General features: G+C 36.6%; 1 protein-coding gene across 1 annotated transcript; it reads left to right on the top strand.

Annotated features, from left to right (window-relative positions):
- Window positions 1–6811: 6811 nt before the first annotated feature.
- LOC126893047 (uncharacterized) lies at window positions 6812–23289 on the top strand. The gene is made up of 4 exons (XM_050662987.1): window positions 6812–7780; window positions 14797–14967; window positions 21380–21552; window positions 22822–23289. Exons 1-4 carry the CDS (start codon window positions 6907–6909, stop codon window positions 23287–23289), a joined length of 1686 nt encoding a protein of 561 aa, XP_050518944.1. The 5' UTR covers window positions 6812–6906.
- The last annotated feature ends 460 nt before the right edge of the window (window positions 23290–23749 follow it).

Genomic DNA, 23749 nt, shown 5'->3' with positions numbered 1-23749 from the left:
AAAAAATATATTTACTTACTTGAAGTTACACAAATTTCTCTCTTCCGCAATTTCGAAAACCAAAATTATAAAACAGCGCAGCTATAGACTGTAGATAATGAAAATTCCTTTAATACCAATCTTAAACGGCTTGATATTATAATATTATTATTTATTCTGTAATTAACAAAACTAATAAGTATAAAATATATGACTTTTTCAAAACACCAACATTAAAAACTTACTTTGCACACCCAAGAAAGTCAATAGAAAAATCACCATATACATCTTCTTTTTTGGTTGATCAAATCGGACTTCGACGGTAATCCATCAACATTATATTATACTAATACTTCGCTAAAGAGTTCTAAATTTTTTTATATAAAAGCAGGCTAGAAATCTAAAAATTAAAATAATACCGCATAAAACACAAAAAATCGCTGAAATAACTTAATTACCCTTGAAATGCCAATTATGTCAAAATTTCATAAATGTCATTAGTGTCAAAATTTAACGACAACTGCTTTAAAAGCGACAAAATTTTCAACTAATTTTTAAATAGCTAATTTTTTAGGATATAATATAAAAGTGTTTTAAGAAAAATTATTAATGAAAAATATATTTAGCGATCCCCAAAACACCGAAGTAATGGATATTGACTGATTTTGAATGAATATAACATAAAACTGCAGGCGACGAGTTCCACCCTAGACACCAGGTACTTTGGAGACCATCGCCGACATGAAATTCGTACTCAGAGACCCCAAAAACCCCCCGAATAATGGTTATTGACTGGTTTTGAATAATTACAACATAAAACTCCAGGCGATGAGTTTCATCCTGGGCACCAGGTAACTTAGAGACCATCGCCGACATGAAATTCGTACTAAGCTTCGTACCCCCAAAACCCCCAGATTAATGGTTTTTCACTGATTTTGAATAATTATGACATAAAACTCCAGGCGACGAATTGCATCCTGGGAACCAGGTACCTTGGAGACCACCGCCAACATTAAATTGTGCTTAGCGACCCCAAAAACCCCCCGAGTAATGGTTATTGACTGATTTTGAATGGTTATAACATAAAACGCTAGGAATCGAGTTCCAACCCTTGGCACCAGGTACATTGGGCACCATCGCCGACATGAAATTCGTACTCACGGACCCTCAAAACCACCAGGGTAATAGTTTTTAACTAATTTTGAATAATTATAACTAAAAACTCCTGGCGACGAGTTCCACTTTAGGCACCAGGTATCTTGGAGACCATCGCCGACATTAAATTCCCGGTCAGTGACCCCAAAAACCGCCGTGTAATGGATATTGACTGATTTTTAATTATTATAACATAAAACTCCAGGCGATGAGTTCCACACTGGGCACCAGGTACCTTGTAGACCGACGCCGATATGAAATTCGTACTTAGCGACCCCCAAAACCCCCAGGGTAATAGTTTTTGGCTGATTTTGGATAATTATAACTAAAAACTCTAGGCGACGAGTTCCACCCTTGGCACCAGGTATCTTAGATGCCATCGCCAACATTAAATTCGTGGCCGGCGACCCCAAAAACCCCCCGACTAATGGATATTGACTGATTTTTAATAATTGACACAAAGTTGCCTGACACTCTCTCTAATCGAATGCAAAAAGTTCCATGACGATTCATCTTACTGCACAAAATTACTAGGTTTTGGGCTTTTTAGTGCTTCGTTGCTTCGTCTATAAGACGACATGAGAAATCGTATTTAATAGTAAAAAATAATGTGTAATGAAATTTGAACACTTTTAAAAGAAACACGATATACTACGTCTGCACAAGAAATTAAAAGAGATCACCGGAAACAAAGGGAAACAATCATCCAAAAATTTAGAACACAAAAACAAACACAGAATATTAGATAGATCAATGAACAGTTAAAAGAATGGAAAAACTACATTTCTGAATTATTTGAAGATGAAAGAGTAGAACACTGTACATACACCGATTGCTACAACAGGTTCGTTCATATATAACAGAAAGTGAGGTTCATCATCATCAACCCATAGTCGTCAACTGCTGAACAGACGCCTCCTAGAAAAACTTCCATTCAGATCTATCTTGCGCTGCTGCAATCCAGTTGGTACAAATCCTCTTTATGTCGTCAGTCCATCTTGTGGGTGGTCTTCCCGGGTTTCGTCTATCCGCTCTCGGTCTCCACTCCAAGATTCTTTTGGTGCACCTACCCACTTTCATTCTAGCGACGTGTCCTGCCCAGTGAGGTGAGGTTACATTGGCAATAAAAACGGCAAAAAGTAGAAAAGCACTTGGTCCCGATGAAGTAAAAAGCAGTCGTACTTCAACAGCGTAGGTGAGAACATCGTTAAAGTATAGAAAAATTATTAATAGTGTAGTAGTAATATTAATTATTATTTAATAAATATAGTTAGAGTTATAAGGATATTGTGAGTTCCTAGTGCATTTATATGGAGGTGGATAGTGAGGGGAAACCCCCTCCTCAACCAGATCCTGGAGAAAATATAGATCCTGCAAATCAGATAAGTGGTTCAAATAATTTAAATTTAGTTATAGATTCTCCTTTAATAAATAAACATGCAAATGAACAAAACAACAAAAATCAGTTTGTATCGAAAGAAAAGTTTGTAGATTCTAGTTTAAATCCAACACCGAGTTTATCGGTTTCTAATGATAACGATAAAAAAGATAAAACAACATTCTTTTATCAGTCTACGGACACGGCTCCTTTTCAAATTTATATTGAAAACAATACGGATAATTATACAGGGCAGTTAAATGCAATAAAAATTGGAGAAATAATATTAACATCATATCCGCAATTAGATAATAAAATAAAACAAATACAGTCTATAGGGAAAAATCGTATTCGGGTATTGTTGAAAGATTATTTAAGTGCTAATATATTAATAAAATCACACATTTTAAAAAATAAAAATTTGTCTGCATACATTCCTAAATTTTTAATATTTCGTTTGGGAATTATTAGACACATTGATAAAGATTTACCAGTTGATTATTTGAAAAATAAAATTAGGGCCTATGATTTTCATCGTAAATTTGAAGTTGAATTTGTTAAAAGAATGAATCGAAAAATAAAAAATTCAAATAACGAAATAGAATTAATACCCACAAGTACCATTTTGGTTTCTTTCAAAAGTCAAACTCTACCTAAGTATGTAGAAATAAATAAGGTTCTTTACGAAGTAGAAGTTTATAAACAAAGGGTTGTAATGTGTAATAATTGTTATCGTTACGGACATAATGGTAAGCAATGTCGTTCTACAATAAGATGCTTGAAATGCTCTCAGAATCATGACACAGTAACCTGCTCATCAGAAAAAGTTACAGTAAAGTGTTTTTCTTGCAATGGAAACCATTTTACAAACGATTTTAGTAGATGCCCAGAATACAATAGACAAGAAAAAATTAAACAAATTATGTCACAGTCAAAGTCGGTCTTGACGGTCCAGTTAGCTGGGGCTCAGTCGATCGACAAGTTTAGTGGATTTGCGATTTGCGGTCGCTGGTTCGAGCCTTAGCTAGGTCATGAAATTTATAAAAGGCCAACGCCGTAGTATAAAACTCAATAGAGTCTACGGCTTGGTCTGGAATAAACTGGTGTCTGATCGGCCTATGGAGGAGCGGTACGGGAAGGGATAAGGGCTTCCGGCTTGGTGATACTCCTCCATAGATCCCTACCGAAGGGCGTTGACGCCTAAGAACGGTGTATACATACATGTCACAGTCAAATTGTTCCTTCAAGGATGCAAATAGTAGTGTTCCTAAAAAAAGTTACGCTGATATAGTATCTAAGCATTTAACTACAACCACAATTGATAATAAAATAGTTAATTCTAATCTAGAACAAAATTCATTATTAAATTCAGTTAATGTTCATGTACCGTCTACATCGTCCAAGTCATTTCCACCAATATCGTACCAGTCCAATACGCGACCCATTTCTCAACGATCAAATCCACATTCATATTCTCAAGCACAATTAAACAGCTTTCCAAAAAAAAGTAAAAGATCGTATCCTTTATCTCCCGATCCCACATTGTCAGAGCACCAGTCCATTGTTAGTTCAGTTAACCTTCCGTTTAAAAAAGGAGGAATTTTGAACACAGAACAATATCTTTCCAATATCCAAAAAGAAAATAATTCAGAAAACGAAGGTAATGAAATTTCAAACTTAATTTTTCAGATAGTTTTATCAACCATAAATACAATAAAGAGTAAAAATAAATTCGATATACAAGAAAACGAAATTACAAATATTATTTAAGCTAGTTTAAATAACCTTTTTGAACATGGATCAGATAACTCTTTGTCAATGGAATCTTAAATCGGCAAATTCAAATAAAGAAAACTTACAATATTTGTTAAATGAGAAAAACATTGATATAGCTTGCTTGTCAGAAACTAGATTTACATCCAATATATATTTTAATCTTCCAGGCTACAATATTGTGAGGGATGACCGTTTAGACCGCAGTGGTGGTGGAACGGCCATCCTTATTAAGTCGAAACTTTTGTATACGGAACTACCGATCTCTGTTCTCCTACCTAATTGTAATCAAACATCCATTATTGTAAAATGTAATGATAAAAAAAATATTACTATTGTATCGCTATACGTTCCACCAAAAACTAAAATTTCTTTGCATATTTGGGATAAATTCTTCAGTTCTTTTAAGCCACCTATAATCTTTACAGGAGATTTTAATTCGCATAATATTGCTTGGGGTGGGCCAAACACAGACTGCTACGGCATAACACTTATGAAAGCCCTAGATCGAAATAATCTTGTCTATCTAAACGATGGAACAGCTACATTTATAGGAAATTATTTACAAACTCAGTCAGCTATCGATTTGACAATTTGTTCTCCTTGTATAAAACATTTACTACATTGGCAAACATTAAAGGATCTTTACGGGTCTGATCATATTCCATGCATTACACAAATATATATGTCTCCCAAAATTAATAAATCATTATCTTGTAGAAAATGGAATATTAAAAAGACTAACTGGGATCTATATTATATGGAGTCCCATGAACAGTTTAGTAAAACAGAAGTTGGTGATTACAATTCTTTTATACAAATTGTAGAAACCACAGCAAACCTTTCTATACCTAAATTTAAATCTGATCAATTTTCAAATAAAAATAAACAATGGTGGAATGAAAAATGCCAGTATTTAGTACAGAAACGAAAAAATAGTTTTCATAAATATATGAATAATCCTACATTAGATAATTTGTTAGAATATAAAAGAACTGATGCTATAGCAAAAAAAAACTTTTAAGCAAACTAAAAAAGATAGCTGGATAAATTATTGTAAATCTCTCAATAGATCAGTACCCCTTAAGACTATATGGAAAAGGGTAAATAACTTTAAAAATCGCAAAATCTCTAATCAAACTCAATCAGATCAAGAAGAATGGCGAGCGGAATTTCATAACATTTTAACTCCTCCATATGTATCACCTGATCCAATCTTTCTTGACTGTCCAGGAGTGACAGAACACCATAGTAGTGTCAATTATCTCACCAATCAGTTTTCAAAACAAGAATTAGATACGGCATTTAAAAAGTCTGCCAATACAGCCCCAGGTTTTGATAATATGCATTATTCTATGTTGTTTAATCTTTAAAAACCAGGAAAAATTTTGCTTCTAAATCTACTAAACGATATTTGGTTAAATAAAATCGACATACCTTCACAATGGAAAAACTATATTTTAGTTCCCACACTTAAGCCAGGAAAACCAAAAAATCAAGCATCGTCATATAGGGCCATTTCTTTATCAACATGTGTTTTAAAAACATATGAAAGAATGATAAAATCACGACTAGAATTTTTTTTAGAATATAATAACCTTATTCATAGTTCTCAAATTGGGTTTCGAAAAAAAAAATCGGCATATGAAAACCTGGCCAATATTGTTACAGATATTCAACTATCACTTTCCAATGACCAGTCAACATCAGCTTTATTTTTAGACATAAAAGGGGCATATGACAACGTAAAATTAGATATATTATATTTAAAAATGTGTCAAATGGGAATTCCTCAAAGTCTAGCTAAACACGTATATATTCCATACAACAACAGAAATCTATTTTTCAGAGAAAATAACTCATTCTCTGAATGCAGAGAAACATCTATGGGGCTGCCACAAGGTGGTATATTAAGTCCTATAATATATTTAATTTACTCAAGTGATTTAATTGTTGACATCCCACAAAATGTATCTATTTTGCAATATGCCGATGATATTGTTATTTACACTCGTCACAAATCCATTGAAATAAGCCATAAGCAACTTAATTATGCCGTAAAAAATTTAGACAATTGGACTTTCAATAATGGCTTATCAATTTCCGAAGAAAAATCAGTATTAGTTACTTTTACAAGAAAAAGATTTCGTTGTCCTTCTCAAATAAAGTTATCAAAATATGTATTTCCTTACAAATCTTCTACTAAATTTTTAGGAGTAATTTTAGATTGTAAATTAAATTGGAAAGAACACATAAATTATGTAATCAAAAGAACAGAAAATAGTGTAAATTTATTAAAAACTTTCAGTCATTCCTCCTGGGGAGGGGATCCAAAAATAATGTTACTGTTTTATAAAACACTTGTCAGATCTATTTTAGATTATGGTTCTTTATTTTACCATTCAGCAGCGGAATTAAATCTTAAAAAAATAGATCAAATAAAAAACAAATGTCTTCGACTCAGTATTGGATACTTGGGAAGTACGCCTATAGACGTCATGGAAGCTGAAACATGTGAAGCACCACTGAACCTGCGTAGAAGATTTTTGTCTGACAAATTCGTATTAAAGTTAAGTTCTCAGAAATCTAAGGTGTTGGCTAAAATATCCAGTTTAGCCAGTATGGTTTTGACATCTAAATATTGGGAGAAGAAAAAAACACCGTTATTAGTTGAAAGTTTTATTACCAATGTACACAGATATGAACAACTTTATCAATCCAATGGTATCCCTTTATGGAATTATCCCTATGAAATGTTTCTATATCCAGTAAAGACTCATATTAATGTTAGATACTTGTGTCAAAACAGTGATATTATACAAAAAGAACATTATCGGGAATGTACAGTTAAGTGGAAGGAGTATGGAAAAATTTATACTGATGGATCGAAATCGGAACATGGAGTTGGTTGTGCCGTTTATTACCCTTCTAAAAATATTAAGTTAATATACAAACTACCAGAAATGTTGTCAATTTTCAGTCCAGAGCATATTGCCATAAAACTAGCAATTAGTATGTGTTTAGAACAAAAAGATGATAAATTTGTTATATTCACAGACTCTAAAAGTTCTGTAGAAAAACTTAAAAACCTTTGTTTAAATCCTAATTTAAATTATATACTTCTTGATATTTTGGAATTGTATCACAATGTATTAAGTATGGGAAAACAAATTTATATTTCATGGATCAAAGCCCATTCAGGTATAGAAGAAAATGAAGAAGTGGATTCTTTAGCAAAAAATGGTGCGAAAAATGGAAGAATACTCGGATCAAAAATACCAGAGTCTGACTTTATTCCAATTTTTCGAAAGGAACTAAAGGAAAATTGGCAGCTAAAATATGAATTAGGAGAGAAGGGACAGTTTTTTAAGAATATACAACCAAAAATAAGGGACAAACCATGGTTTGAGAATATATGTAATCGTTCAATTATTCGGATTATAAGTCGAATGCGCTGTAATCATGCCTTATTTCCCGTGTATAAATGTAAAATAGGTTTGTTAGATCCCTCCCCGGGGCTGTATTTCTACCTCGACGACGGTGGGAGGGCCGAGTAACCGGTCGTGGTCCCTAAAACTGTGAGGGGAGCACGACCGATGAAACCAAGAACAGTCCCAGCGTCCAGCGACTGTGCACCGGGTGAGCGCCGGACACCGCCGCTGGACGCTAAAAGGCGTCGCAACTGAGGTGAGCAGTTGCGACGCCTTCGCCTTCAGCTATTGTATTTCACCTTCCAACTTCCCTACGACTACTCTAATCCCTAAAGTTATTCTCGCCCACTCCAGCATTGTTGCCGGAGGTCGAGGGGGAGCCCCACGCACCATGCTGGGGCTCTACGTCGAACTCCGATCACAAATCTTTATTCGAGAACTTTCTCGACATACCCACTGCGAGTAGTCGCCATGTCTTACCCCACCAAAGTACCTTTCCTACCACATATCCATTCCAAATCCCGCGTGACAGGGGAGGCAGCAGTTACGCGGAAATTCCAGGTAGCCTGTGAATACAGACTGCCACTGCGTCCGGAGGCAACCGTGATAAAAAGCCTAGAGGAGTAAACCTCAATAAAATAATCCCCACTATCACGGTGGAAGGCATCGTGCCAAAGATATGAGAGATGCGAGGGTTAGAGCATCGCAAACGATCCCTTCGGGATACCTGGCGACCTCCCGAAGTAATGCAGTCTTAGCGCGGTAAGGGCGCACTGCCGCGCCGGACATGTAACACGTCCCGACTCGTGGGACTTATATGGATACTACAAAAACAAAAAAAGAAATAGGAAAACAGGAAGATGACTACAGGCAAGTGAAAAAGGACGATGAATTAACCAAGAAACATGAGAATAGGGAAGAACAGCCGCAAGACGGCAGATCAGAAGAAGAGGAACAAAGAAGATTCGAAGAAGAAATGTTGGAGTGGCATAATAGGCAGCCAAAGATGAACAGGTCATGTACCCCAAAACACTCGACACTGGTAGGGGATGATATGGTAAAGGAAATCAACAAAGAAGAAGAGAAAGAAGAAGAAGATAAAGGGGAGAATGATTCTTCAGTGCAAATAGAAGAAGAGGAAGAAACAGAAGCCAAAAGGGAAAAAGAAGAGCAAAGGAATGTACAGTGGCAAGACACAGAAGAGAGCGTCTTGTCGGCTCTTCTGTTCGATGAGGCGGATAAAGAAGAAATAAAACAAAATAAAAAAAGGAAAGGGGATAGCCTCGAAATAAATGAAAAATTCAAGAAAGAGAAGCGAGAAGAAAGCCTAACATATTCCGAGGAAACCGAAAATGAGAGGATCCAAAGAAAGCTAAAGGAGGTACTAGAAATCCTAAATGCTAATGGATCCATAGAAGGAGAAAAAAAGGCGAAAGCGAGAAAGTTAATAGGGGAAATAACAACCATACAAAACAAGACTAGCCAAACCCAAAATCAAACGACACAAAGGGAGGAAGAAGACACGAAATGCGAACAATGTAAAATCAAAATAAAACAGGAAAGACAAAAAAAAGAAACGGAAAAAATATTAAGAGTCCTAAACGAAGGGGGGAACATTAATCATTTTAGTCAAATATACAAAAAGAAATGGGAAGAAAAAGTATACGAAAAAACAAAATGGGAACAGGGGGGCCTACAAGACACGATAGAGAAGAAGGAATGTTTGATAGTAACGAATAACGATATAAAAGAGGGAGGGGTAGAAAGCGCCATACGCACAATCAGGGAAGATGTTTATGAAATTATTGAAGGTTGTAAAGAGGGAAGCATTGAATATATAGAAAATGTGAAAAAAAGTTCCATGGCCACCGGAAAAAGGCTGTGGTACACGTACGTAGCAAAAACTAGGAAGCAAGGTATGTATGAAATGGCCGAGAGGGCCATGAAGAAAATCAAAGAGAGGGAAGAACCGCCGGAAACAATTCGTGTAATCATAAATAATGAAATAAATAAAGAAAACGTGCGGAAAGCCTTAGAATTCGTGGGTCGGGGAGAAAATATAACGTGGGAAATCGTGATTAGAGGGAAAGAAATGGATAAAGGGGCTAGACAAGAACATGAAGAGGCCCTTCTAATCAAAACTGGTGGGAAGAAATATACCGACGTCTTGAAGGAAATGAACCAAAAGATCGATATAGGAAAAATTGGAATTAAAGTAGACAGGATGAAGAAGACAGACGGGGGGGATATCCTCGTAAAATTAAAGGGGAAGGGAGCTGCTGAAAAGCTAAGAAAGGAAATGGATACTAGGATGTCCGGCATGAATATGGCAATTAGGAGAAAGGAGCATAATTTCACGATTACTAAACTGCACCCAGGGGTCACAGAAGAAATTTTGCACGATGCCATTAAGGTCTATACGGGAATACCCAAAGAAGAGGTAAGTATAAAAATGCTAAGAACAAATGGACAAGGGGAGCAGGTTGCCACCATAGCCGTGCGCCCTACAAAAGCGGAGGAGCTACGCAAATATAATGCGATAGTGATAGGCTGGGTGTCATGCCCTATAATGGAAAGATACACCCCCACAAGGTGTTACAAGTGTCTTCACTATGGACACAACACCTACGAATGTAAGGGGGAGAGCAGGGTAGCGTGCTGCTACAACTGCTTTAAAACGGGACATACTGCGGTACAGTGTAGCAGTGCGTCATACTGTCTAACCTGTAAAGAAGAGGGACACAGGATGGACCGTATGCAATGCCCAGCCTATAGGGCGTGGGTGTACGGCAGGGGAAGAAATGGGGAACTCCAGAAGGGTGAGTAATAAAAATAAAAATAGAAAGAACAGTGAAAAGGTGAGAGGTTGCTTTCTGGAGAACGGGAGTGGGCCCCTATACGGTCCACCAGTGAAACAGGAAGCCACCTCTCACAGAGTTTCGCGAAGAATAGACTCTATTGAAAATCAAACACCCCATTATTTTATCTATACAAATTTTGTTTATATATTTCATTTATTTATTTTATTTATTTCATTTTATTTATTCTCTTTACCTATTTATATAATTTATTTATTAAATAATTTTATTTATACAAATTTTAACTATTTTACCAACTTATTTATTTTATTTATATATATTTATTTATTTTTTGTAGTTTGTAGGAATTTTAATTCAGTAGAAAGACGCGAATCCGTTGCAGAAACGACCTCAGGGAACTGAACCAAAGTGGACCTCAAGGATCAACCTGGTATACGGATTTTGCAGGTAAACGTGGGCAGGGCGCGTCGAGCGCACGACCTTGTCCTCGCAAAAGCCTGCAAGCTAGACATAGACCTGCTCATCGTCCCCGAACCAAACATAAAGATTACGTCGGGCGGTGGTTGGGTTCAAGACAATGGAAAGAACGTGGCGGTGTTCATTAGAAATAGGGATGTGGGAGTGCAGAGCATTGTCAGGGGGGGGAATCATATCCTCATCAGGTTGAAGGGTTTCAGCCTCCTGGCATGCTACATATCTCCGAACATCCCTATGATGAGATACGAAGCCATCGTTGATGAAATAATGAGCACCGCCATAAGCGAAAAAGAAATATTGATCGCCGGGGACATTAATGCGAAGTCCAGATTATGGGGTTCCCCCATAAACGACAAAAAGGGGGAACTATGGAATGAATGGATAGCCCAGGCTGGCCTCCAAGTATTAAACAACGACAAACCTACATTCGTAAGGGGGGCCAGCCAATCACATATTGACGTCACGTTCGCAAGCGAAGGGCTATCCAGAAAGGTGCACGGATGGGACGTCCTCGACGATCAATTATTTACCTACCACCGTTACATACAATATGAGATAAAGGTTAAAGGGGGATTAAAACGGACGATAGGTCACACAGAATCATACTTCAATAAAAGCAAGTACCTATCGGAGGTCAGAAAAATAAACGAAGAAGAGATTTCTGACCTTGACCAACTGAGAAGAGCTTTACAAAATGCAGCAAAGTTGGCCACCGTTAAGAAGAAAAATGATAAAAAATCCCCCTACTGGTGGACGGATGAGATAGAAGGTTTACGGGAGAGATGCCTCAGAGCTCGAAGGATTTACACGAGAAGCCAGGGCAACCTCGAGCTCAAAGAAATATATAAAGACTTAAAGAAAACATTAAATAATAAAATAAAACGAGAGAAAAAGGAAAAGTGGCAGACCCTGATAAAAGCACTGGACGAGGATATATGGGGCGACGCATACAGGATTACAATGAAAACCTTGAAGATAATGGCCCCATATAGACTCGACGAAGACCAGCGGATGAAATCAGCTGAGCTCCTCTTCCCCACTAAGGAACCACAGAATTTTATTAAGGTATTTCCTACCATGGTCGAGGAGTTCACGGAAGAGGAAATAAAAACCGCTGGTCAGGAAATGAAGACAGGGAAAGCTCCCGGCCCTGACGGGCTGCCACCAGAGGCAATAAAGATTATAGCAACAGAGAAACCAGGTTTGATCAGAAAAATATGTAATGAGTTACTGCAGAAACAAGAGTTTCCCAGGGACTTAAAGGAAGCGAACTTGGTTCTACTCCTAAAGCCTGGGAAACCCCCTGATTCACCAACTTCTTATCGGCCAATATGCCTCCTGGACTGTCTTGGTAAATTCTATGAAGGACTTGTCAAGAGGAGGCTGGAGGGCATGTTGGAAGATAAGAGAGTTTTATCTAGTCAACAATATGGGTTTAGAAAAGGTAGATCGACAGTCGATGCCGCTACCTGGATAAGGGATGCGGCTAAGACAAGCAAGAAAAGATGGGTGGTCCTTGTTCTGTTGGACATAAAAAACGCTTTTAATTCAGCAAACTGGGGCCTCATAGTGAACCGAATAGGCGAATGTGGTGCTCCGGAATATTTGTCCAACATAATTAAGGACTATCTATCTGAGAGATCCGTATGCATATCGAAGAAGAAAAAGAAACAAATGACCGCGGGAGTACCCCAGGGGTCAGTCCTGGGACCCTTACTTTGGAATATATTATATAACGGGGTACTAGAAATTCACAAGAGAACAGGAGTTAGAGCGATAGCATACGCGGACGATCTAGCCTTACTGGTGGAAGATGATATGAGTCGGGGTATAACGGAAAAAGTAAATAAAGCTATAGAGAAGACCGCGGCGTGGATAGAGAAAAACGATTTAAAGTTAGCAGTAGAAAAGACAGAAATAATAATCTTGAGGGGACCAAGAAAAAGAGATGATACAGTTTTCAGATATCAAGGTTCCGAAATAATACCCCAACGGACAGTAAGGTATTTAGGCATAACTTTGGATGAGAGATTGACATTTGGACAACATGTGATAGAAGCATGTCGAAAGGCGGAGGAGAGGACCTCAACGCTGAATAAACTAATGCCAAATATAGGGGGGCCCGGATCCCAGAAGAGGCTAATGATGTTACAATCAATATTATCCATAATATTATACGGGGCCCCAGTGTGGCATGAGGTCCTCCGGATGAAAAAGTATAAAGACATGCTTCTGAGGGCTCAAAGGAAACCCCTGATCAGAGTGTGCAGCGCGTACAGGACTGTATCAACCATTGCTTTACAGGTAGTGGCTGGTTCTCTGCCGGTGCACATCCTGGCCAGGGAGAGAGTCCAAATGTACCGAAGGGGCAACGGGGCGATAGGTTCAGGACCACTGGAGAAAGCTAGAAGTTTAGAGACGTGGCAGAGGGAATGGGCAGCCGAAGTCGGAAGGGCCGCCTGGACGAGATCCCTGATCCCGGATGTAGTGAGGTGGTACGGATGTCGGCATCGGCGCGTCAACTACTACTTTACACAGTTTCTGACGGGGCATGGATCGTTTCGACAATATACCCACCGTATTGGGAAAACTAGGGACGATCTATGTCCCGAGTGTGGTGTGGTGGATGACGCGCGGCATGTCGTGTTCGTATGCCCTGCCTATCGCGCGGGGCGTACCGAACTGCAGCTGGGCCTGGGATCTCCACTAGGCGAGCCTCATGAGCTGATCGATAGAGCTATCGACAGCAAACGAGACTTTGAGCTGATCATTGCCTTCGTCACAAAGACAATAAAGCACAAAGAAGAGAAAGAGAGGCGGCTGCAAGCGGGATGACCGCTTTATATTTATTTTCTTAAAATGTGTTTGTGTTGTGATCGGGCAACCAGCGGGGGGCGGACCCTTTACATCCAAACCACGCTGACTGCCCATTTTTATTTTTATTTTTTTATTTACTTATTTTACTTTTTCATATTTTTAGTTATTTATTTTATCGTATTTTATTTATTTACCTCTTTAATTTTATTTACATAAGTTAATATTTCTTTCCAACAATTTTTATTTTTGGTTTTTCCTGTCTATGTGTTCTATCTTTTCTTTCTTCACTGTCCTTTATTTTTTCTTTCCTTTTTCGTTATGTCTTTTCTCTTTCTTTTCTCTTCTCTCATTTTATCTCTGCTCTTTTCTTCTCTTTTTTCACTCTCGTTTAGTCCTTTGTGTTATGTCTTGTATCGTTTTACCATCGACTGTCCCATTTTAATTTCCGAACTGAATGGGTGGATGAGTAAGCTTACATAGATGAAAGTATGAATGATTGGAGTTGAATGAGAGAAAGTATGAAGGAGCGGACGAGAAAGAGTGCATAGATGAAAGTATGAACGACTGGAGTTGCTCGTAACTGCCAACTGACATCTTCTGGCTGTTTTTATCCGGGATTGGGGGCCTCCTTGTCGCCCTACCTGCGCACGGGTTGCGCCAGACGGTCGCTACGCTGACTGGCCTGGTGCGGGGCGTGGGCGGGGGGTCGACCCGGGGGCCAACTGATTCATGGAATGCACGCTAGGAGTGCCGGAGGGGAGATATGAGTAAGGTCGACGGGTCAGATATGCTCGCTAAGAGCGGTCCCAGACCCGTCGGCTGGAGAAAAGAGGGGGTGGGTTTAGTCGGTAGGCGGCCCGTGATACAGATAGGACGGACCGAATCCGACACACCTGGGACACCTTCCCAGACGGTCTTGAGAAGATTCCCACCTCCCAAAAAAAAAAAAAAAAAAAAAAAAAAAAAGGTTTGTTAGATAATAATAAATGTCTTTGTGATGAAATTGCCGATTTACAACATATTATTTTAGAATGTCCTTTAAAAAAATTAGAAATTGACAAGCTTTATCAAAATTTAATATCTTACAATATGAAATTTCCAATAAATGTTTCAAATCTATTGACATTAGAGGATAATAGTATTTATAATATTATAATATATCAGTATGTAAAATCTACTAACATTACATTGTAAGCAGTATTGCGACAGACAAAAAAAATTTTTTCATTGTAAGCCTAAACCGAAAAAATAATTAAAAAAATAAATAAAAAAGACAAACAACAAAATAAAATATGTACTAAAAATAAAAAAATAATAATAATAATATAAAAAAACAAAACAATAAAAAAAATACATAAATCCTAATAAAACGAAAAGAAATACAAAAATTAAAAAAAAAACAAAAAAAAAACAAAAAAAAAACAAAAAAAAATACATAAAAAAATAATAATAAAAATATGCAAACAAAATCATTAGGCATTTACTAACATACCAATATTGTATTGTATACAAATTATTGTTACTCAATGTACCACGTATACAGAGTCGGTATTTTGTTATCGATGGTATGCGCATTTAATAAGAGCAACAAAGAGACATGTATTTATTATACATTTAAAACGGGTTAGAAGATGTGGGACGGTCGAACGTGGCGGAACTGGGAAGGGTCACCAAAAAATTTCGGGTCGTAGGTAATGGCTTTGTCAGACAGTGTTGCCAAAGTTGGAAATTATCAAAAGAAAATATTAAAATAGAAAAAATAATATATTTAACTTTTTGTAAACAGATATAATAAACAAATTATTTAAAAGAAAAAAACTTAAGTAAAAAAATATTGTTTTCGCCAATTTTAAAAAATGTGAAAACGTTGAATTATATTTCAACGTTTATTTTTTTATTAATTTTTTCTTTTAAATAATTTGGTTAGTACCTACACTATTTGTTAACAAAAATTAATATAATATGTTTTCTACTTTAATTATGCAAGTTTTTCCGTCCCAGAGACTTTGTAAACACAACTTTTCCGTCATAAGATCAGACAGAAGGACAAATGAGGTGTAAGAGTGAAAGCTCTTAACCCAAGGATGTTATTAAAGTGAGAAACTTGATCGCACAAGTACTATTTTAAAGTCGCCGAAATAGTACAAGCGACATATTATTCGACGCGCCGTAGCAAGATGCTTCCGGTATTAGTCAAGTCCGACAAAAAAATTAGAATGACAAATGATGTGTCGAATGAGAGCTTATAACCCAAAGATGGCATTAGAAGTAAGACATTTGACCTCGGACTTCCGTTTATAGAGTTACAACTGGGAGTACGGTTTTAATGACGCCGAATTAATACAAGCAATGTATTATTTAACACGCTTTAGCAAGACGAAAACAAATGTATTGTACTATTTCGGTGATTTTAAAACAGTACTTCCGGTTGCAACTGATACCATCTTTGGGTTATAAGATCTAATTTGATACCTTGTCTTCGTATTGCTAAAGCGCATCGAATAATATGTCGCTTGTACTATTTCGGCGGCTTTAAAACACTACTCCCAGTTTCAACTCTGCAACCGGAAGTGTGAAGTCCAATTTCTCAGCTTTAATACCATCCTTAATTCGACACCTCATACTTACTACGTGGCGTTACAACCCTTCGTGGGTTTTAGCTTTAGCCCACTCGACAGCATGCCTTCACTCTTCTCTGTCCTAGACAATCTCTGTCCAGTTCTCCACGCCCGTAGCTTTCAGGTCTCCTGCTATATTATCTTGCTACCGGAGTTGAGTGTTTTAATAACGTAGGAGTTATATTCGATAGACAGACGGACGGACAGACTTGCACAAAGCCGGAAAAATATAATGGTTTTCGTCTTGCTAAAGCGCGTCCAATAATAAGTCGTTTATAATATTTATTGGGCGACTTTAAAATAGTACTTTAAGTTTCAACTCTAAAACTGGAAGTGCAAGGTCAAATTTCTCACCTTAATAAGATCGTTGGGTAATGAACTTTCATTCGACAGCTCATTTGTCCTGTCTTATCTAATGACGGAAAAGTTGTGTTTACAAAGTCTCTGAGAGAGACAGACATGCGTAATTATCCATCAAAGTAGAAAAAAAAAATAATACAGTGATGAGCGCGCTAATAACCGGCAAAATAACGCAAAAGATGGAAAACCTAATACGTTGTGAAATAAAAAGAGATGAAGCTAGTAGATGTGTAAAATTATCGATAGGAACCTATAAGTTTACATTACATCAGGTACCTACATAGTTTCCCTCCTTCAGACGTCTGTGACAGAAAACATTTAGAATTTTATAAAATTCTCCTGTCACGGTTAGATTTGTTATACTCCTCAGATATGTCTAAAGGTGCGAAACTATGTAATGTTATGTAAATTTATAGGTTCCTATCGATAATTTTACATCTCTATTAGTTTCATCTCTTTTTATTTCACAACGTATTATGCTTTCCATCTTTTGCGTTATTTTGCCGGTTCTTAATAGCGCACTCATTACTGTACCTATATTATTTTTTGTGAACAAATAAGTACATCTACTAAACAAATTATTTAAAAGAAAAATATAAGTAAAAAAATAAACGTTGAATTATAATTCAACGTTTTCACATTTTTTTAAAATGGATGAAAACAATATTTTGTTATTTTTAAATAATTTGTTTATTATATCTGTTTACAAAAAGTTAACTATATTACTTTTTCTACTTTAATATTTTCTTTTGATAATTTCCAAATTCGGCAACGCTGTCTGACAAAGCCATACCTACAACGCGAAATTTTTTGGTGGCTCTTCCTACTTCGGCCGCCCAATATCTTCTAACCCGTTTTAAATGTATAATAAATGCATGTCTCTTTGTTGCTCTTATTAAAAGCCCATACCATCGATAAGAAAATACCGACTCTGTATAAATGTAAGTATAAGTAAGCAATGGTTGATAAAACTATAAGAAAACATGACTGGCCTTTTGGCTACGCCAGTGCCATTAACTTAGTTAAAAAAAATGAAGTAAAAAGTAAATACTAAAATACTAAAGTGCTAAAATCAGTTTACCAACTGATTGTCTAACTAAATCTCTAACCAAAGTCGACATTAATCACAATACCAAACAAACAGCTTGCAAATACATGCACTGATTATCGGACAATAAGTCTGAGGAGTTACGTTTTCAAGATCTTCCTACGAGTAACAAAAATCAGAATATACATACACGATATTAAAAGAGAGAATTAGCAATACTCAATTAGGATTTAGGAGTGGCTTGGATACGGGAGAAGCATTGCTCAATCTCCAAGTACTAATCAAGATGTATACATTATGTGAAATCTTTTTGAAAAGGCTTTTGACAATGTCCTACATAACAAAAAGCTAGAAATATTGAAAACATCTGTATTGGACGATAAATATTAACGAATAATTACAAATCTGTCGGATGAAATAAACATAAAAAGAGGAGGGCGACAAGACTGTACAGCTGTAACACTGTACATTTAAGGAAGCCTTAATGGAGATAACAGAAGGTACTAATGTGAATAGAGTAACCGTCAACAATGTTAGATATGCCCCGGCTACTGTGTTGCTGGCTGCTAATTGCGGAGAACACCTTCCAAGTCTAATAAACACAAGAAAAAAACCTGTGATCAGTGATCAGTAGGGATTAGAAATCAATGATATTAAGAAAGCTAAATATATGATAGCAAACAAAATTACATATAGGATGACGGTATGAAAGTCGGAAATGCAATACTGGACAGAGTAGAGAAATTTGTGTATCTCGGCAGGAATATAAATGAGAGCTGGGATCCAACCGCAGAAATTCAAAGTAGAATAAAGCAAGCCCGAGCTATGTTTATCAAAATGAGAAACGTATTTTGCAGCCACAATCGTAGTATTATCCGTCGCGTTTGAATACCATTGCTATATTTTTTCAGTGCTACTGTATGAAGTGGAAACGTGGACTCTAAGTAAGGCTATGCTTAAACGCTTGGAAGCCTTTGAGATTTGGATATACAGACAACTACTAAGAATAAGCTGGGTCGAGCCAACTTATTCTTAGTGCTATCCATCCAAAAATTTAATCGTGGCCTGGTAGAAAGAAATTATCAAATAGAAAATCGACTGCATTATTATTCAGAACTGCTGTTAATAAAGTCACGATACCGAATATGGTAGCTAACATGATATCAAATCATCGATAACGGTCATCGAACTAGAAGAAGAATGGCCCTCCAGATATGTATTGATTACACACAACCAAACTTATATGGAATCATCTGATACTTCTTATTATTTCGTGTCAATTTAAAAAAAACGGACAAACTAAGTCAAACAATAGTTATTTTAAAGCAATTTAATGATAAATACATAAAAATTTAATAAAACAATAAAGAATTTAAAAAACAAATTGAAACTAGTTGTTTTAAAGTCAATAATATAATAAATTTCAAAGTAAAACAAATAAACTTTAAATTGATTTTATTTTTTTTTGTTTTTTTTTTGATAGTCAGTGTTATCACCTCTAGTGCTTATGCAACATCAGTTTGCTTGGGCTCCTAATCAAATTATCAACATTTTGTTGTGGTAGGTTGCTCCATTCTTCAAGAGCAGCTTGTACTAGCCGTGCGGTGTTTTGTGGATTATCCCAGCGAGCTCTAATTTTTCTTTTAAGCATATCCCACAAATACTCTATACTGTTAAGCTCGGGTGAGCAAGCAGGCCACTCCAAACAAGGGATAGTTTCTGCTTCCGTGATGTCTCTAGTCACACTAATGGTATGTGGAGGTATATTATCTTGCATGAAAATTAAATTTTCTCCTGTTGCACCTCTCTAGAGCCTAACTACAGGTTATCAACATACCTGTGAGCAGTTGAAGTTGATTGAATGAAAATTAAAGCAGTTCTTTTACGGGACACAATTCCTCTCCAGAACATTACACTTTCCCATTTATATTTATGAACAGATCTGACAGTTTTCGTTCTTGCTTGTCTTCCTCGACCTCTAATTACACGATTTAGTGGGTCATCTGATTTTACACAAATCCTGACTTTTTCTGAAAACAGCACATTTTCTCAATTCTCAATGTTCCAGTTTTGGTGGTGAAGACAACAGTTTAGGCGATCAATCTTCTGCTGCCTGGATAACTCGGAAACCCATAACTGTTTCCTGCTGTATACTTCTTGGCACGAACTCTTCTTCTTATCGTTTCAACTGAAACAGTTACACCTGTAGCTTCCAAAAGCTGCCTTTGGAGCTGCAGGTGAGAAATGGTTGGCTGTCTTCCAGCTGATTGGACAATTAAACGATTGTGGCGAGCCGTTAGTGCTTTTTGGCGACTTTCCCTTGCTTTATTTTTGAGCTTTCCTAGTTCCTGTTACCTAGCATGGGTTGTGTACAGAACGACCTGTGTTACGCCTAGCTCTGCAGCTATGTCCCTCTATTACTTGCTCCACAAGACGAATAATCTTTCCCCGTTGTAAGTTCTATAACCCCACATGAGGCATAGTTTCGTTTCTGGATGCAAAAGTTAATTTATTTATTTTCATTCAATTTGTAACTCAAGCAAATAACCTATACCGTACCGAGCTGTACTATCTGATTGTCTTATCGATTTGTTTTCAATCCTTCGCAATAAAACCTTCAATAAAAACCTTTATTCTTCGCAACAATAAAGAGTTTTTTCAAAAGAAATAAATATAGCTTTGAAATACATGATGATTCCATATAAGTTTGGTTGTGTGTATTTGTAGCACGCATTATTTATTATATGTATTGGTAGAATTCCTATGTTTCTTCTTATCAATTTGAACTAAAAAACTTCGTGTATTTCCCAAAAACCTTAAATCTGACAATGTAAATTTTACCATGAAATCGGTTATATAACATTCACAAAGCAAAATTTATGTAAATCGTGAAAATCGTTTCCAAGATACTTTAGGCATATATTATATCTACTTAAGACTTGTCATAAATACAAGAGAAAATCAAAGGCTTTACATATAACAGTAAATGAAACAATAAAGATATCAGTCGGTCTAATATAGGGGAAAGTCGGATAAAATGGTCCCCCTGGGAAAAATGGTCCCCCAACATATTTCTCATAATTTTCATAAAACCATCGTTTAGCTTTCTTTATTATATTCAGTACTACTAGCGCCACCTATGTACGAAGCTGTGAAGATATGCGAAGCATATTAGGCTAGTTTTAATATAACCTATAAAAACACACGTGATATTGTTAATTTCGTGCTCGCAAAAATTGTGTTTTTAGGCGTTTTAATTAAAGTAAGTAGAATTTTTTTAATGGAGTTTAAAAAGGTATTCTTTCTGTTTATATCAGATATGTTACAATTTCTCTAATTATCAGAAGTCACTCATGTAAATTAGTTTTTATATTTGATCAGATTTTGAGGTAAAATGGTCCCTCCATGTTGAGGCAAAATGACCCCGGGGACCATTTTACCCTTGCTTAGCCTATCAAATAAAGTTTTGAGTTATACAGAAATATTTTTTATAACAATCAAATGTAGTTATATTATCTTTACAGAAATAATGGTTAGGACTTATGTTCGGAAGACGACAAGACAGCAATGGGATTCAAATTCAATGAAACTTGCATTGGAAAATATTTCTAACGGTATGCCTTTTAAAAGAGCTGCTAGGCTTTATAATCTGCCTTTAAGTACTTTAAAAAGAAGGGCCAAAAATCGAAATGTATTGGTAAGTGAACTAAAAGTAGACTAGTTTATTTATAAAGGAGATGTCAAAAAATTAGCGTTACTTTCTTTTAGGCAACAGGTTATTCGAAAATACTTGGTCGATTCACTACAACATTGCCCGAAAAATTGGAGACTTCCTTAAAGGAGTATGTTTTACAGATGGAAGACCGACTATTTGGCATGACGAAGAAAAACATTATTTGTGAAATGGCGTACTCCCTTGCGGAGAGGAATGGTATTAAACACAGGTTTTCTAAAAACAAAAAGTCAGCTGGAACGCCTTGATTTAGAGATTTTCTAAAGAGACACCCAGAGATTTCTTTTAGAACTCCTGAGGCTACCTCAGCTGCCAGGGCGAGAGGCTTTAAAAAAGAGGCAGTCGCTAAGTTTTTTTCTCTTTTAGATGAAATACAAAATAAAAATAACATTAACCCTATGAGGATATATAATATGGATGAGTCTGGCATCCAAACGGTCCCTGGCAAGTTACCCAAAATTTTAGCACATAAAGGACGGAAACAGGTTGGTTTCCTAACAAGCGCTGAAAGAGGACAAAATGTCACCGTTGTTCTCTGTGTAAATGCTGTAGGTCAATTCATCCTTCCAGCAATAATATTCCCACGTAAACGAAGGAATGAATTATTATTTCAAGGTGCCCCACTTGGAACACTTTCTCTTTACAACGAATCTGGATACATGAAATCTGACACCTTCATTCTGTTTTTAAAGCATTTCCAATAGCATACACAGTGCTCAGTTGAAAATAGGGTTCTATTATTGACTGATGGTCATTCAAGCCACAAATCTGTCAAATCTATAGAATACTGCAGAGAAAATGGCATTATAATGCTGTCGTTTCCTCCACATTGCACGCACGAGATGCAGCCATTGGATATAGCAGTATTTTCACCTCTAATGACGTATTTTAATGAGGAAATTATTTTATGGCTTAAGGCAAACCCTGGAAAGGTCGTAATTCTGTATAACATAGTTCGGAAAATTGTACCGACGAGCTGCCACACTTAACAACGGACTCAGTGGATTAGAGAAAACAGGCATTTATCATTTTAATCCGAACATATTCCCAGATTGGAAATTTAAAGCATCGTATAAGACTGATCGACCTCTAGTGGAAAATGAAACCGTTGATCCCATCCACGAACAATGAACCCCTTCTCCACAAAGAGATACTTCTTCTCTTGTAAGGGCTTTATCTATAGGGAAAAGAAAAATTCGTAATATATCTTCATCAGACGATTCAGAGGAATAGGAAGCTAGTGGACAATCTTCGGATGATGTCAGCCTTTTTGGAAACAATCCGGAGGAATTATCGGACAATGAAACTATAGTCACTGCAGCTTTAAATCCGGAAGTTGTTGCTTCAAATCATAAAGTTGACGTTACAAGCTCCGTAGTTGGTAATTCAATCCCAATTTCCGAAATTAGCACTTCAAAACAAAATGAAATTCCATCATCGCTGGACGATACTTTTGTAACTCCATATGATATATATCCACTACCTCAGGCACCTCCTCAGACAAGGAGTTCAAGGCCTTCGCAAGGATCGACTGTTTTCACCTCCACACCAAATTATTTTTTGATGAAAGCAAAACAAAAAACACCCAAGCCAACTCCACTATCAGCTAGAAAAGCTCTCAGCAAAAAGGTGTTTCGAAGAAACAAAGAAAATAAGAGATTTGATGATGATGAAGATGACGTTGCCTGTATATTTTGCTAAGAATTATTCAGTAAATCGCAGGCGAAGGAGGTTTGGATCAAGTGCAGTTTGTGCAATAAATGGTGTCATTTATTGTGTGCGGGTGTAACTGGAAAGCAGAAATTGTGTATTTGCGATTTTTGTAAATAAAAATGTAGAATTTACGTTTCCTTTACAAAATAACAATAGTGGCCATTTTACCTCATGGATGGGTTCATTTTACCCTAACCATGGTGTAAAATGGTCCCTTTAGGGCTTTTTAAAAATAATGTTTTACTTTTAACTCTATACTTAAATAAAAATTTTTCAAAGAAATATGTTCTATTATACGCAAGTTCTTGTCTAATTAAATTGTGCTTAAATATTTCGTTTTTTGTTATGTGTAGCCTAAAAAGATGTTAGAGGGACCATTTTGCCTCACTTTCCCCTACTCGTACTTACCGTTGCACGTCATCCGCGTCATAGCCCGTCACCTCACATG

Source organism: Diabrotica virgifera, chromosome 10 (genome assembly GCF_917563875.1).
Source record: "Diabrotica virgifera virgifera chromosome 10, PGI_DIABVI_V3a".
Taxonomy (NCBI): Eukaryota; Metazoa; Arthropoda; class Insecta; order Coleoptera; family Chrysomelidae; genus Diabrotica; species Diabrotica virgifera.
This window is presented reverse-complemented; position numbering and strand designations above follow the sequence as displayed.